A 15,000-nucleotide genomic window follows, 5' to 3' on the forward strand; every position below is an offset into this window, starting at 1 on the left:
AAAATGATTCGCTCACTCCTGCCACTCAAAGTCACCCGCCTCTTCACGTCACTCGTTCCCCGCCACGCGCAGACACCACACCCGTTGTCGCCCATGATGAGTTTGCCCGTGAGTAATCCGGAAAACACTTCGTTCTTGCTTCGATCATTTCGCGCCTCTGGCGCCACACCAACGTCAGCTCGCTGCTTGGGGATACTGTTTGTTGATAAAAGCCGCGCTGCTGAGGACTTGAAGGCCATCGGTGCAGGCTGAATGGTGGTACTATGAGGATCAACAAGTGCAAGTTCGACGACTCTTATAGCTGGCTTCGAAAATACTCACAGTAAAGGAACTTTGAAGGTGAAGTCTCTCTAACTAACTTTGCAAAATAAACACTAACGATCACAATTACATCACTGTCTATAGGCGCACACTATCCTTAGACCGTACTGGATATTGAGGTGCTCGAGGAGTACATTGTAGAGCTACGCTTTAGCTAAACATATGCACGAACTGGTCACATGGGTTTGAGGCGCTACCAAGAAGTTACTTACGCACTGGCGCTATTCCAACCACACCAAGAAACACACTTCGTCGACACAGACACACCGGTAATGGCGGACCGGTAGCAGGGAGCATTTGCCCGGGACACAGCACAGCACAGTCGATCAGGCAGTCTATCTGGATGCAATAAAGGATGGCGTGAAACTCGATGATGATGATGATGATGTCGTCTCGATGTCACTTCGCTAATGCGTCGGTATCGCTTTCACATTTGCCCGGTGTGGGTCTCACCAAAGCCTCTGCGTGGCACGTAGGGAAGAAATGGGGGTGAAATGACGCCCGACTGTGACTGCGAAACGCCTGTGAGGCCAGCCAGCCAGCCAGCCAGTAGCAGCAGCAGCAGCAGCAGCAGTAGTGTGCCCGTGCCCGCTGGCCTGCAGCGTAACCGAGCTGATGAGATTCTAAATTTATAAATCACTCGTATTTTACACAACGTAGTTCGGCCTAACCGAGGCGACGGTAGCCAAGCACTGAGCCAAGGGGTGTGCGCTCCCCTGGTGAGAGGGTCTTTCCGGTGATTAAACACAGCATCCACAGCGACTGCAACACTAGATTGGTTGCACGCACTTCACATCGATAAGCCACTACCACTTTGTTCGACTATTCCATCTACTGCGGTGTATCGCTACTAGTGGCATCAGATAGGTGCATACCAACTAGCTACCACGGTGTTCAACCGGTTCCACGGTTTTTTTTTTCGGGTGCTAGATCACTTTCCAATTTTCCGATCCGATCGCGAGAGCAGAATGATCGCTACTGGGAACGGATCAACCGAGAAGTGAACTCAGAGATGAGCGCAGAACGTACAGCTACAGACGTCTGGTAGTAGACATGCTCTCTAGTGTACGCTCAGCTCAAACTTTTCTCTTCGAACTCTCGTGAAATGCTATTTTTGGCACCGTTTGGTTCGGATATTGCCGATCGTGGCGTCACAGCTGGTTTCCAGGTCCCATTGAGGTGTTAGTACTGGGACTGGTGGACAGCTTATGATTATGATTTCGTGGTAGTAATCCACGCACAACATGCGGAAGAAGGATACGGGAGGTAACGCATTCTCGCGTGGAGTTAGAATCGAGTGAGTGTCAGTGATATGGCCGCTCGAGCATCGTCTACTGCCACTTTGTCTAAGTGCATCTCTCGAAGAAACGCGCAACTCGCACGAAAGGGGTTTGCTTGGCGTGGGTATGCGTGTGTACTAGTGTGCTCGGTTGTTGGGTGTGGTTTGACAAAATTTCTCCAAAAATATCGCCAACGAGCAGAGAGCGAAGTTTTTCCGGTGGTTAGTGACCTGAAATGAGAGCATCATCATGGCATCTAAGCGATCATTTGTCAGTCATGAAAGGAACGAGTGCTGCGGTGAGATTGATTGTCGGTCGTTTGACGAGCAGGTGGCCGTACTACGTGATGGACGTTACTATTGATTTGTTGTAGACAACGACCATCGAGCGATGATCTTGAGTAGTGCATCTGCAGATAGTCTAGTGTAGCATCAAACATTTGGTCAGCATCCGTGCTCTTTATGTTAGTACAAGAGATTTCAAAACTAAGAACACTCAACAAACTCAAAGTATCTTTATCAGCAGTAAATAATTACTTCATGCCCGTTGACAGCATGAATTTCGAGAATTTAAACGACGAAGCATAATTTCAAGGAATCGCTGCTGATTGTAATAATCATTTTGATCACAATGTTAAATCTGATAAGTATCAGAATTGGAGAGTGAAATAAAAAAAAAAGAGGTTTTGATTTCATTCGGCAATAAATTGAGAAAACAATATACAATATTTTCGGATTTCACTGAATCTATTGATGACAAACTCAAAAGAGACAGCACAGTCCAAGCAGAGACTGTTTAAAATACATGAATGGGGAACACAGTGAAGTATACATCTGGTGCGATGAGCAAAGATGACATCAGCGATGTGTCTACGAGGTTTCAACAAATATATAAGCGTTTTGGCGGAGCCTTTTCTATATTGCATTTAGCTGTTCTGCTTATGTTGGTTTCAAAATTGTGTTCCTGAGTACTTCAATGAGGAAAATGAATAAGGTTATTCTTGCTTCTAAATTAAAATAATTTTTTTCTGAGAAAATTCCACGGTTTGTAGTTTATCTTTAGAGATCCCCTTTTCCGATGTTTCGAAACTACATCCTCAGGATAAAGTGGACGTTTTGACGATTAAAAGAACACGATTTTGTTACCAATTGATAGATTTATTACTTGGCTAATCTTTATAATTAAACGGACGAAAGTACTGACTAACGGACGGACCAACGGACGAAAAAAAGGCCAGAATGCGTATTGAAATTTTTCACTTAAATTCGAACGGTGGCTATTGAAATGTTTCTATACCCAATGAAATAAAAGAAGCAGCATCAGGAATATTTTTAGTATCAGGATTTTCCTAGCAATTAAATACATTGGACGTGGGGGTTTGTAAACATTTTTTCTCCTGTGCGATAGATTCTTTTGTTAATCGCATAAAAAGGTAGGTTTTAGTCATCTTCATGGTGTAAATTCTAGGATAAATCATGGATAAAACAAACTGATCGCTATCGACGTACTCTCAGCGAATGTATCAATTCCGTTCATGTTCATTTGTACACGTCCAATATAGATTCTAAAGTAAGACGAAATGGCCATTTTTAAAATAAAATGGACCACATTTTTGTAAACGAGTCCTTCGGGCAATCATTTTGTGCCATTCTTATTTCGGTGAGTGTAAAAGGACTTTATGGCAAGCACGGTTCGTTTATAAGCTAAATGCTACAGAAATACGTTACAAAATCTGTTAGATTATTGCTTTTGTTGCGAATTTTCCTACAGAAAGAAGTAATATTGAATCATTAAATTGTTTATCAAACCATTTCTTTTTTAACATTAAAGTACAGCCGCTCGGTAGATCGCCTCGCTTGTCCATTTCTACTAGAGCTTATCCAAACTGTTGCAAAACATGCATTACATATTTTTGCCATCTTCACTGAGTAGCGCACTTGAAACACATTACACAAAAGAACATTAAGATCCATGATTTGTTAGAGCAATGTGCAAACACGACCATCCCGCCAAGATTAATTGACCGATCGTTTCCCGTAATGTAGCACGAAAATGATCATTATTCCTGTAATCTGATTCCACGCCACCATTTAGTTACCATGCGTGTACTGTAACTGTCGACCGGCTGATTGCAGTGAAGAATTGCGATTGCTAATGAAATGATCCTGCACGGCATAATCAGGGTCCCTGCGATACGACCGTCCACTGAAATATTATCCTTCCTGTCCCGTTGGTGCCGGAATGGGAGTGGTCACTATCATTTGGCTAGTTCCGTTCGGTTCCTCTTCTGAATTATAGGTTTGACCAGTTGTTAGAATTTATACCATGCGTGGTGTGCAGGATTGCAGCATCCTTTACCATAAAAATCCGTCCAACGACAACCGATCGAGGGTCCGAAAATTGGGGTCCTGGCGAGGAAAAGCCGCCCAGTAACGTAAAATGAAATAGTGCATTTTAATGCGAGATCGTATGATAGATGCTGGGCTAAAGTTTTCGGTGTAGCGAATTGCCCGGTTTTTGATTAACGATAGTAGTGGTCAACCACATGGTGGTGGCCATGATGTACTATCTGCAAATGGAAGCGGAGCAACCAGACGATCGGAGACCCTCCATATGACTGCAGTGACAGATTACCGCAGCGTGTGGGGCGCATTTGAACAACTATCATCATCGTTATCGTGCCCGGTTGGTCAGTCAAGGACGATTGCAAGAGAGGTGGTTCAAAAATCAACAACAATGCACCTCGCACACACTCCAGTGCCAGTCTCGAATACCCCGAAAAAACTTTTATCGAAATGGAAAATATACATTTTAGAAAACGAAAACGTCCCGCGTGCCTCGTGACCACGACGATAAATCACATGTTAACCATGGGGCGCTACTAGTGCGGTTACACCCAGCTTCACGTTTGCCATGATGACGAAAACCTGAAATAACAAAAACAATAAAAAAATAAAACCGTCCTTGAGAGCCATCCGGCAGAAGCGCAACATGCGCCACGACGACGTAATCCGTGTCCTCTCCTTTACGAGCCACACCATGAGCCAAGGGTGGTGTGGGCGCGCTCTGCTTGGCATACTTTAAATCCGAGATTAGCTACCGGTGAGTTACTTATCTAACGCTTCTGCTTGATGTGTTGGCGTTTGGAGGGGTGTTCCCGGAATGGTGTTGTTGCGGTCCTGGTCCGGGACTGTAATAAAAATGATTAATGGCGTAGAACACTTTTATATCGCTCGTCGCGTCAGGAGCGACTTCCGCTGGGGCAGGTCGCGAGCCCCTGTGTGAGGTGGTTTTGCGAAAGCGACACAGGAAAACATGTACACATCAACTGCATCGTGCTGTTAGGGGAAAAAAAATTATGCTACTGGGTGTCGTTAAGCTCCGGTTCGGTGGGTTGGCTTCGGTGCAAGCGAAAGGATTCACCGTGGCTGACACCCATATACGGGTGATAAGATGGGCGGGACATCAGGACATGGGAGTGATCCATCCTGCAACAGAAACTCCATGCACGATGCACGATCGACGACGTGTTGCGGTCTCGAGAGGTGGTGGTGTCGACCTAACCCAAAACGTCTTCTGCTGCCATGAAAGATGAGTAATGGATGAAGGACGGTGAATGATTAATTACCTCGCGACAAATTAGCACCGGGGGGTTATTAAACACAACTTCTTGATGCAACGCACGAGTTCGGTCGAGTGTGTCTTCCTGTCATTGGAGTGATCTCTAGATGAGCGCGGTTGGTTTGTCGTAGTTGCAGTCAATAGCGTTTCCGGACGCTCTATTAAAAAGCCGATGACCTTGTTCTCGTTCGTGCAGAACATGGGCGAAATTTGTTGGAGAAAGAATAGCATATCTGTGAATGAAGCGCGGGATTCACTTTCCTAAAATATCGAACCGGATTGTCCGGTGACAGGCCCAAAACGGGGCGAGGAGCGGTTCGGTAGCAACCGGTTTTCGCATCTAATTTGTCGATCCTCGATTGGCATGGTTACCTTCGATCTTCCCCTCTCCTCCAACAGCTACGGCTAAGCGCCTCTCTCGATAGATTAGATGACAGTCGCATCCGCGAAGGCCGAAGAACCGGAGACACCCATCCCAAAAAACCGACGGGCCCAGGGGGCGAGTTCTTTGTGTTCTTTCCGCCTCTCTGTCCGCTTCTCGAGTGCGCCACTTCCGGACGCGATGGATGAATGGCGCCAAACTGTGTTACTTTCCCGGGTTTGTTGTGTTTGAACGTGTTTCGGGTGTCGGCCTTTTCTGGGCGGGGAGGACAGTTCTTTGTCTTTTATGGGAGTCATTTCTTGATGAGCGCAACCGAGTTTTAGGAAAGGCCAGGCCCCCTCCCCAGTGGTGGTTTCGACATGCCAGGGAACGTTTCAACAGGTGCTTCTCGGCCACGAAATAGGTCACAGCATCAGCACCGATAGTGTGTAGTGTTTGTTGTCACCGCTCAATACAAACAAAGCTTTCACGGTATAAGAGCGGTTGGCCGGTGGTACGTTTGGCACATTCTAGTGGTGAAACTGGTGGCGTGAGGGTATTAGAACTGTCACGTGCCTTCTAGTGGAAGCTGTGTGGAACTTTATCGAGATAGTGCCCGAATGAGAGAGAGAGAGAGTGAATCTTTTTGACCAAAAATGAAAGCGTGCCAAGTGTTGTTCTCCTTCTGGTTGGGTTGCTGGATACTGGTGGCACTAGCTACAGCGCAGGATGGCGGTTTCTATGCCAAGTTAATCACTTTCGCCATCCACAACAGGTAAAACCCCATTACGGGGGGAAGCGGTGGACAGAGCGTGCCTAGCTGATGCTGTAGTTTCCAGTGCGTTTCCCTCTAAACCACCTGTCACTCTCCCCCCCCCCCCCCGTCCTTAGTGAGCTGAACGTGACCACGGACGTGGAGTCGGACTTTAAGGATTTCGAATCGCTCGGCTGTAACCGGACCGACCCGTTCACACTCATCGTGCACGGCTGGAAGGAAAGCTGCCGGACGGAGTGGCTGCTCGACATGATCTCCAATCTGTCGAGCGTGCGGTCGGGCTGTATTTATTGTATGAACTACAACAACTTCTCCCGTTATGACGATTACTTCGGGCTGGTGCGTCAGTTCGTGCCCATCTCGAAGGTACTGCTAGAGAAGCTGCAGCATCTCGAGGACTTTGGTTACGACTTCGAACAAGGCCACGCGTTTGGGTTCAGCTACGGGGCACGCCTTTCGCTCGATGCGCTGCAAAAGTTTGGTCCAGGACGGCTCGGCTCTCTAGATGGTGAGTGTAGACCCGCTGTGGTCTTCAGGAGTAAGGTGACAGTTCTAAGTCGACTATCTATCATCCCTACCCTCCCTAGTCTGCGAACCAGCCGGCCCAGGGTTCGATGGAGATCAGAAATTCCGTGACCAGGATCCGCGACAAGCGGCCAAGAACGTACAGTGCATTCACACCAGTGACAACTATGGTACGCGCGACCGGAACTGTCACCAGAACTGGAACCTGGGACGGTGCGGCAAGTCACAGGATGCGGCCGGACCCTATCCGAAAGGCTCGCACGGCCTTTGTCCGTACATGTACAACAGTGCGTTCCAGCACGACTTTCTGGCCGCACCCAACAAACAGAACTGTCCAACGAAGCGACTAGTGACGCATTGGCCGAAGGGCTTCCGGATGGGTTACTTTATGGATCGTAAAAGGTAAGCGTACCGGCCGGCGGGGGAGCCCGAAACTGGCCCGAAAATGAGATGGGATCCGTAATCCAATCAAATCAAAGGCGTCTTCGTCACCAGCGTCGCGTCTCGGTCCTAATAATGTTTCCTTTTTGGCACGGGCCTTCGTCGAAGGCGGTTTTTGCTTTGTTTTGTATCCCTTTTTTGGTCACAGGATTGGAAAGTAGAGTTCCTCCTCCTTCGGTGCTGAAGCTAGATCTGAACCTCCTCTACACTTTCTGTCTCTCTTCTTTTCTGCAGTGACGTTTACGGAGATCTTTTTGCTGACACTACGCGCGAGTACCCGTACTACGACAGTACCTACGCTAACGAAGTCAATGAGGTTTAATTAGTTTGTGCGGATGTGCGGATCGCGGGCAGTTTGGCCGGATCTGTTTCACAATTATCAGCGAATGCCCACCCTTGCCCGTCGACCACCAGGAGCGCAGTGGAGCGCAACAAAAAGTTTTGATAGATCCTTTTGGTTTTGCGTGAACCAGGGACTTTTTTTTAGCTTGAGCTTGACCACCGAGTAGGTAAGGATTGTTTACATCGTCATTAGGTTCTCACTTGACGCACTACAACGATTTTGTCCGAAGGATCATGAGAAATGCGAAATACAATTGGCTAATATTTACGCTTACGGGTTTTTGAGTTAATCCTTGGGCCTTTTTGTTGGCGATCTTTTCATCTTTTGCTAATGCTGTACAGGTGAGTTTTGATGGAAAGGGTGTAATGGGAAAAGTTTTTCGCGGGTATGGATCAATTGGGGTTTTTAATTTCCGGCCAGCAATTAGCGCGAGATGCAAGTAGACTTGTCGTTCAAAATGATCTGTGAATAAAGCTACAACATGATCATATAAGGCATTCCACCAAATCACAAATGTTACTTTTGCCTAATTCAGGCTGCATTCTGATAAACTCGGTGAGAATGGGTGAAACACTAAGATGGTGCAATTGTTGGAGCTAATATTTTATCTAAACACCGTCATCCCTTTATTGACTGATGGTAAAGATACCGGCTTTACATTAATAGTCACCGTTCCATTTGGGTATCACCTTCTGTGTCATAATCTATATTTGATTGTAAAGGCATGTTAACATTGTCCATTGTATCGATAGCAAAGTGCCTACAACGACTGTTTACTTGGTGGTTGTAGGCTATCAAAACAACACTTGAGACGGGTTCGTTTGATCACGAATAGGTATTTGCATCCCATTGAAGGGTGTTTAAATAAGTGTCGCGTGTTTGCATGACGATTCAATTTTTTATTCTCTCCTGATGCAGCTAGAACGAGCGATGTGAAGTTCCGGGGTATAAAGATACCACCCGAATTACATTTCAGATCATAGCATTTGAGAGCATAGTACGAATTGTATTTCTAGCTATTTTGTTTAAACATAAAAGTGCAGGGTGCGCCACCAGGTGCTTACCTATTTTAAAGTTGAATAACTCTGTCAATTTTCAACGGATTTATACAAATAGGACTGTTTTTTGAAACGTCAACTGAATGCCATTTTAGTAATGGATTAATTCACGTTAAAAGAGCGGACTGAAATTGTCACACTTTATGTTGAAAATAATCGTTCACTAGTAACATTGCGCTCGTGCAAAAATAAGGTTTATCCCAACAAACTGAAAGCTTTGAAACAACTTGAAGCAAATATTAGGGCTGAAGTTGCCAAAATAACGCGATAAATGTTGTCAAAACAATGCAAAATGTCCGAAAAAAGGTTGCTTTTTGTATGTCGAATAAAGGCGATCATTTGATCGATATTATATTTTGAGTTTATAATCAATAAATGGCATAGAATAACCTAAATAAAACTGGTTCTTTTTCTATTTTAGCTATAAGCATAATTCTAGGCGCTCTTATATATTCAAAGATTACAGACACTCTGAAACATGTGAAAATGCTAGAGATTGCCGGTTTAATTTCAGATTCAACTGACGATTGATCCCGTGTATGAAAACTTTTTCTGATCGAAATCGAGAAATGTGCAATGCCTATTACGCTGCAGTATTCGAGAAGTAAAAAGGCAACAGTAACAGTAAGTAACAAAAGTAAATAAGCTTTTAATTATAATCGATAGACGATATGAGCAAGCTCCCACTTTCAAGAAAGCATATCGCAGGCTAATAAATCACTGATACTCTTCGCCGAACACGCCAGTACGATGTTCTAAGTAACTCGCGATAAACATATATCGATTTCATTTGCAAGGGTACAACCTTTAAAGGTGTTAACGTGTATAGCCAATTAAGATGTTACTGCCACTCCCCGGTGGTGCAAATGTCGTGAAGACAACAGGTTACAACAAACGTCAAGTTACTGACAGCGACGACTGATAAACATTGTTCAATCGATCTAAACCCTCACTTCAAAACCACCAACTTTCGACAGCTCCACTCTTCCTCAGTCCATGGATGCGTTGGATATGTTAATTTAATTATTTGATCTATCGTGTCCCCCGTATCGTGCCTCCCCTTTTCAAGTTCCTTTTATAGGTTGCGCCATTCGAGGCCTCGCTCCGTCCGCAATGTATGTCCGTCCCCTACAATAAGCCAATCTGCAGAAAGTTTAATTTGGTTAGTGTTCAGTTTTCATAAAACTTAATAGTCGCCTCTCCGTCTGACCTTCGCCCGCTGAGAGGCTAGAGATGCGCGAGCCTACCCCACCGAACCGGAGGGCGGAGAGGATGTTTCCTTGCTGCAATCTTCGGTCAACCGTACGGCGTACAGTTCGATTAGATTTTAATCCAATTTACACTTGATCGTGTGAAGCGACATCCCCCCGGGCAGCCCCCCTGGAGTCCCTTGAGGGGGTCCGACTCCACCAATGGTCGGCGGGGCGAGGAATAAATTTGTGTTTTCGATTCGATGAAACTTTAAAGCCTCGGACTATCTACTATTCGACCTTCCGCACAACTCTAATGGAGCAGAAGTCGGTGAGTCGGCGTTCAGGTCACTGGTAATAGCCTAGTTGCAGCCGTGCACGCGTTGATAACGATCGCCCGTACCATGCTGGAACAGTTATTTACTCCGGAAATAATTTCAAATAGCGAACTCTCACCGTTTACCACTTCCGATTGGGCGTGTATGTGTGCGGATGTTTGGTTGGGTTTGCGTGTCGCGTGTACGGCGATGACGATATGTGGTGATTCCAGCGGGGAGCTTCGGCCTGGTCCTTTGGCGGGTAAACATCCGGAACATCCGACCACCAGCAGCCAGGAGAAGGCTTCCGCACGAGGCAATAGTCAAACAGTGTAAACCATTTCCGGTCAATGCGGTACGGATACGGTTCATGTAGTCGTGTTATGCGATAATAATTCTTTCTCGAAGGACCATAAAATACATTTCAATTAAAACCCCTTAGCATGGGGCGTGAGAGAGAGAGAGAAACAGAGAGAAGCTCTTCAGTTGCCGCCGCGTTGTTAGTAGCTTGATTCCACGGGAAGGCTTTCGTCGAGACCTAGTTTCCGAGTTTGAATGCCATTCTCGGAGCACCACAAGCATACTTCTATGCTAGCAGCATTCGCTGGTGCTCATTGCAGAACGGTGTGCCTATGTGTGTTTGAGTCCTGGTGTGAATGTGTTCCGAGTAGAGTTCTAGCTTAAGTGAGCCAGAAGAATTTAAAGTTTTACCACTAGCTATTAGGAAGAGAGAAAGCCAGAGAGAGAGAGAGAGAGGGAGAGAGAGAGAGAGGGAGAGAGAGAGAGAGGGAGAGAGAGAGAGAGAGGAGGAGGAAAAGCAGCGAGAAGGAGTTAGGTGTGAGTAAGAGTGATTGTTGGATTTACTATTCTCGGCAGAAGTCGGCCACCAGATGGGATGCTGCAGCTGATGTGGGTTGGAGGTTATTATTGAAAACCGAAGAATGCTCGATGGTGGTGGTGGTGGTGGTGGTGATGGTGGTGATGGTAAGTGTTGTTGGAGTACTCGGAGAAACTTTCACTAATAGCGGCGCAGCGGCAGCAGCCAGCACCATTTTGGCAGCTCTATTAAAGGGCCCAGGGCCAGATTGGAAGGAAAGGGCAAATCGGAGCTCACGGAGCTCGTTCTCGGTACCGGCTGTGGAGTAGGGCAAACTTGTAACGGCTGCGTTCCCCCGGTAAGTATCGAGATAAGGACGAAGAGGCCACAGTGAGGGGAAGTGGAAGGAAGTATTTGTACACCGCAACACCTCAGAGCCATTGAGGAACGATTAAAGACATTCCAGTGCTATTGAAGGTGGATGGTGGATGGGGAGGCGTAGTGGTTGGGTTTGTGGCTGACAGATTTAATGCCACACCGTACACAGCATCAGTTCATCGTGATTGTTGTGGAGAAGAGGGCGGTGGTAGGAGTAAACTGCTGAGACAATTATGCCACCCCACCACCACCACCACACCACCAACTCCGATCATCCATTAGATCTGAACCTGAAATTCCTAGCTGGAGAGAGGTTCGATATCGGCCGGCAATTGGTGGATTGATTGTGAAGTTTTGCGGAGAAATGCTTACTATCTGGCGAATCTTTTACTGCGCTTTGAGTGGAACTTAAGCTGCAACCACAGCCTGATGGGATGGGAAATAGCCTGTGGTCACCTTGCTTTACGAGTTGGTTCTTGTATTGATTTATTGAAGGAGTAGAGGAAAATTTATTTCAAAGATCCTTTTTTCAGTTAAGGGAAGTTTTCCACAGAGATTGAAAATTATTCGAAAATAATCGAAAATAATGGAAAGTAGCGTTGAATGAAGACAAAATTCATTAACTTATTTGCTAGCAGCTTAGTAAGGAGTTTTATACTGGAAATATTTAAAGATTTCATTTTGCTTACAAATCATATTTTCTCATTTATGGTGCACTACCATATAAGAGTTATAATTTATAGATGCTGTTAAACTGAACTTTCAAATATCGAAATATTCACATCTTTTGTTTTAAAGATGATACAACAAGTAATTTTGATTGATTACTTCACCTCAACTGCTTTAGATTCATTTCGATCCGCCCGATTCGCGGTGGATAAAATTGTCTCTCTTTGTATACACAGCTTATAGTATATCATAACAAATATGCTCTTGGATCATTGGCTTGTCTGGATGACACAAGTCTTTCACGAATTAGTCATTAGTTTTTTTAGACAGAAAATTGTTTTGTTGAAATATATTGTTATATTTGTTTGTAAGTAGTTTTCAATCGTAGCTTTATTCACTCACTTTGTTTCGAACGCTTTACTTGCTGAATGTACTTTGAAAAAGTTGGCTTAGCTTTAGACAAACATGCGTTTAACTAATTTAATGAAATGGAAAGTAATCATAGGCATTTTTTCCTTTGCATACAAAATTTCAAATGATGCTATTGTTTTTTCATTATTATTAAACTCAGATATTTTCAAAATAACGGGAAACTTACGGTTTGAGGATGTTATAAGCCATTCTAAAAATGATAACATTTCATAACAGCTTATTACTAGAAACAAGGAAATGGAATTGAAATGAAAGAACTCAAGAAGCTCTACAGATATCTATAGAACAGGATGAATTGGCCAATAAAGTGTTTGGTTTAAGAGCATAACATTGAAACCAATGCTTCAATGGTTGCGTAAATTCTCTACAGGACAAAACATCGATGTAATCCTCCAGTTGAGTGTCGGTGTAAGTGAACAATGGTCTCACCCGTAATCCAAGCTTGTTTGCTACCTATCGACGTAAATAAACAAGAAGCTCCTTGAATGAAGCACCGTAGTCAGTAGCAAGCAATGAAAATCGGCACGGCTTTGCGTGGGCTTTATAATATTCAGTTGTAAAAGCCGACGCATCCTCAATAAGCGTCGCTTCGAGTACGGCAGAAGCCCACTTTTGTGGCCTTCCATCTCGACCAGCATTCGGTTTATCTGCGAGCGGGGACATGTTGCACATAGCGATCTTGTTGAACCGGAAAGACACTCGGGGGCTGGTGGTATTTAGCATCTGCTTTCATCGACAGCCACACAAACAAGGTGCGTAGGAGCAGGATCTGTTGCGATGTCATGCACACGTGGAGAGAACATGAAATATTCCTATTTTTCGCAATACATTAGCGTAAGCATAAGCCTAGCTACCTTTACAGGCTTTAGAAGGAGTAATGAACATGGCAACTTATTTTTCCTCGAAATATGGGCAAGCAAATCCTAATTGATATTGGAAAATATGGCAACCCGCACTGATTGATACGAAAAATGGGTACATTTTCCTAATGAATAATGAAAATCCTGTTCCTCTGAATCAGTACAACTCTAGTGAAAAGTTATTCAGTTTCCAGGAATAAAGTATGTTGCTGCATCCTCAGCGCTCCATCGATTTCAACGCTCAGTGAGCATTGAGATTGCAAATGATTTGTAGCTTTAAAATGTCGACCCGATTCCGGAATGAATTGCTTTCAAACGAACATCGTCTCCAGTGCACATTGAAGCACTCCAGAACACCATCTGTTTCGATCAGAATGCATAAAGTGCAAAACGAGCATCATCATCGTTTATTTATCATGAACATACCCGAGAAGTGAAGTGGATTCTGGTATCATTTCCATTGACATCATCTTGTAGAAGAGAGAGAAGAGAGAGAGAGAGAGAGAGAGAGAGAGAGACACTGTCGTCAACATTGTCACCGGGATAATGCTTGTCACTTTTCGACCGGGTCAAAGTACCGAACAAGGTGTTTCAAGAAGCTCACAGGGGACCAGTGCCTTGAGGCTTCAGCTCAATCGCAGACGGTGTTGCTAGTGCCCAGAGTCCAGTAGCAGACAATTTCTTTCCTCTGCCTTTGGGGCTCTATGTACCGTTTGTAAGCGAGACGGAAATGTCCAATGAAGCTTTTTAGGTAGCCAACGCTCCTTGTACGGAACGGAAATAAAGCCGGGGGGAGGACAGGCAATTCAAATTTCAAAACGTTTGCAAAATTCATTGTGCACTCTGTGTCGGCCAGCGTGAGTTTAATTTTAATACTCGACTCGTTGGGCTTCTTTAAATGGTGCGAGGTCTTGCAAAAATTCTTTTTATTATGGATTTAAGTTACGGTAGCTTAGTTAAATTAAAATTGCATAATTTGTCCGTCCCGAGTATTTTATTGGAAACGGACGTAATTTTTACCTGTTAACATTATTTTCTTTCATTTCAACATTACAAGTTCTGCAAACCTAACTTTCTAATGGACTTAGCTCATCTCCACCAACTTGCGATTGAATTTAAAAAAATATATTTTACTACACTTTTATATTCTAAAGCAATTATTACGATGCGAGCATCATTCATAGTATAGCAACACTTTTGTTAGAATTATTCTTGAAATAAATCAAACAGCAAGAACCAATTCCATCAGCAACAAAGCTGTAATATTGATCAGCATCAGGTTGCCCGTTTCAATTCACTACTGATTTAAAAGCTTAGGGAAGTGGGATTAGGGGAATGAGGTATCAAATTAAGCAGCTTGAATCCTTGCAATAATGGAGCACATTTGCAAGTACTAAAGCTTGATGAATTTAGTACCAAACAGCTGAACAGCGCTACGCGGGGGTAATAATGATGCACGAAATGTATAGCATATGGTTTTGCCAGCCCATGTTTTGGACCCAGAAAAAAAGAGCCGAGGAAACCATAGAAGCATTAGAATAATCTCTGAAAAGAAATAAGCTTAAGTGATGAACAAACACGATGGATTAGACTTGTAGATTGCGATTCATAC

At 44.5% G+C, this 15,000-nt stretch overlaps 3 protein-coding genes across 6 annotated transcripts in view; 1 reads left to right on the plus strand and 2 right to left on the minus strand.

Annotated features, from left to right (window-relative positions):
- Positions 1-1,334, minus strand: part of LOC126578694 (serine/threonine-protein kinase meng-po) — a 6,459-nt gene extending 5,125 nt beyond the window's left edge. For 2 of the 4 annotated variants that reach the window (XR_007608406.1, XM_050241537.1), the window contains exon 1: positions 322-1,334. The gene's annotated coding sequence lies outside the window, so the exon portion shown is untranslated. Of the gene's footprint in view, positions 285-321 lie in introns of those variants that run through there. The other 2 variants (XR_007608407.1, XR_007608408.1) reach the window with 2 other exon arrangements.
- The window catches only part of LOC126578715 (protein Dr1), a 186,530-nt gene that overhangs the window by 146,965 nt on the left and 24,565 nt on the right, over positions 1-15,000 (minus strand). The window lies entirely within an intron of this gene.
- On the plus strand, positions 6,137-7,840 carry LOC126578709 (uncharacterized). Its single transcript, XM_050241554.1, has 4 exons — positions 6,137-6,358; positions 6,475-6,866; positions 6,946-7,285; positions 7,559-7,840. Exons 1-4 carry the CDS (start codon positions 6,240-6,242, stop codon positions 7,644-7,646), a joined length of 939 nt encoding a protein of 312 aa, XP_050097511.1. The 5' UTR covers positions 6,137-6,239; the 3' UTR covers positions 7,647-7,840.

Source organism: Anopheles aquasalis, chromosome 3, assembly GCF_943734665.1.
Source record: "Anopheles aquasalis chromosome 3, idAnoAquaMG_Q_19, whole genome shotgun sequence".
NCBI lineage: Eukaryota > Metazoa > Arthropoda > Insecta > Diptera > Culicidae > Anopheles > Anopheles aquasalis.

What these genes read in the sequence shown, in the direction of transcription:
- LOC126578709 (XM_050241554.1), top strand. Translation starts at nt 6,240, where the DNA reads ATGAAAGCGTGCCAAGTGTTGTTCTCCTTCTGGTTGGGTTGCTGGATA. An exon ending in ACGGCTCGGCTCTCTAGATG is followed by an intron (nt 6,867 to 6,945) that starts GTGAGTGTAGAC and finishes TACCCTCCCTAG; the next exon opens with TCTGCGAACCAGCCGGCCCA. An exon ending in TACTTTATGGATCGTAAAAG is followed by an intron (nt 7,286 to 7,558) that starts GTAAGCGTACCG and finishes TCTTTTCTGCAG; the next exon opens with TGACGTTTACGGAGATCTTT.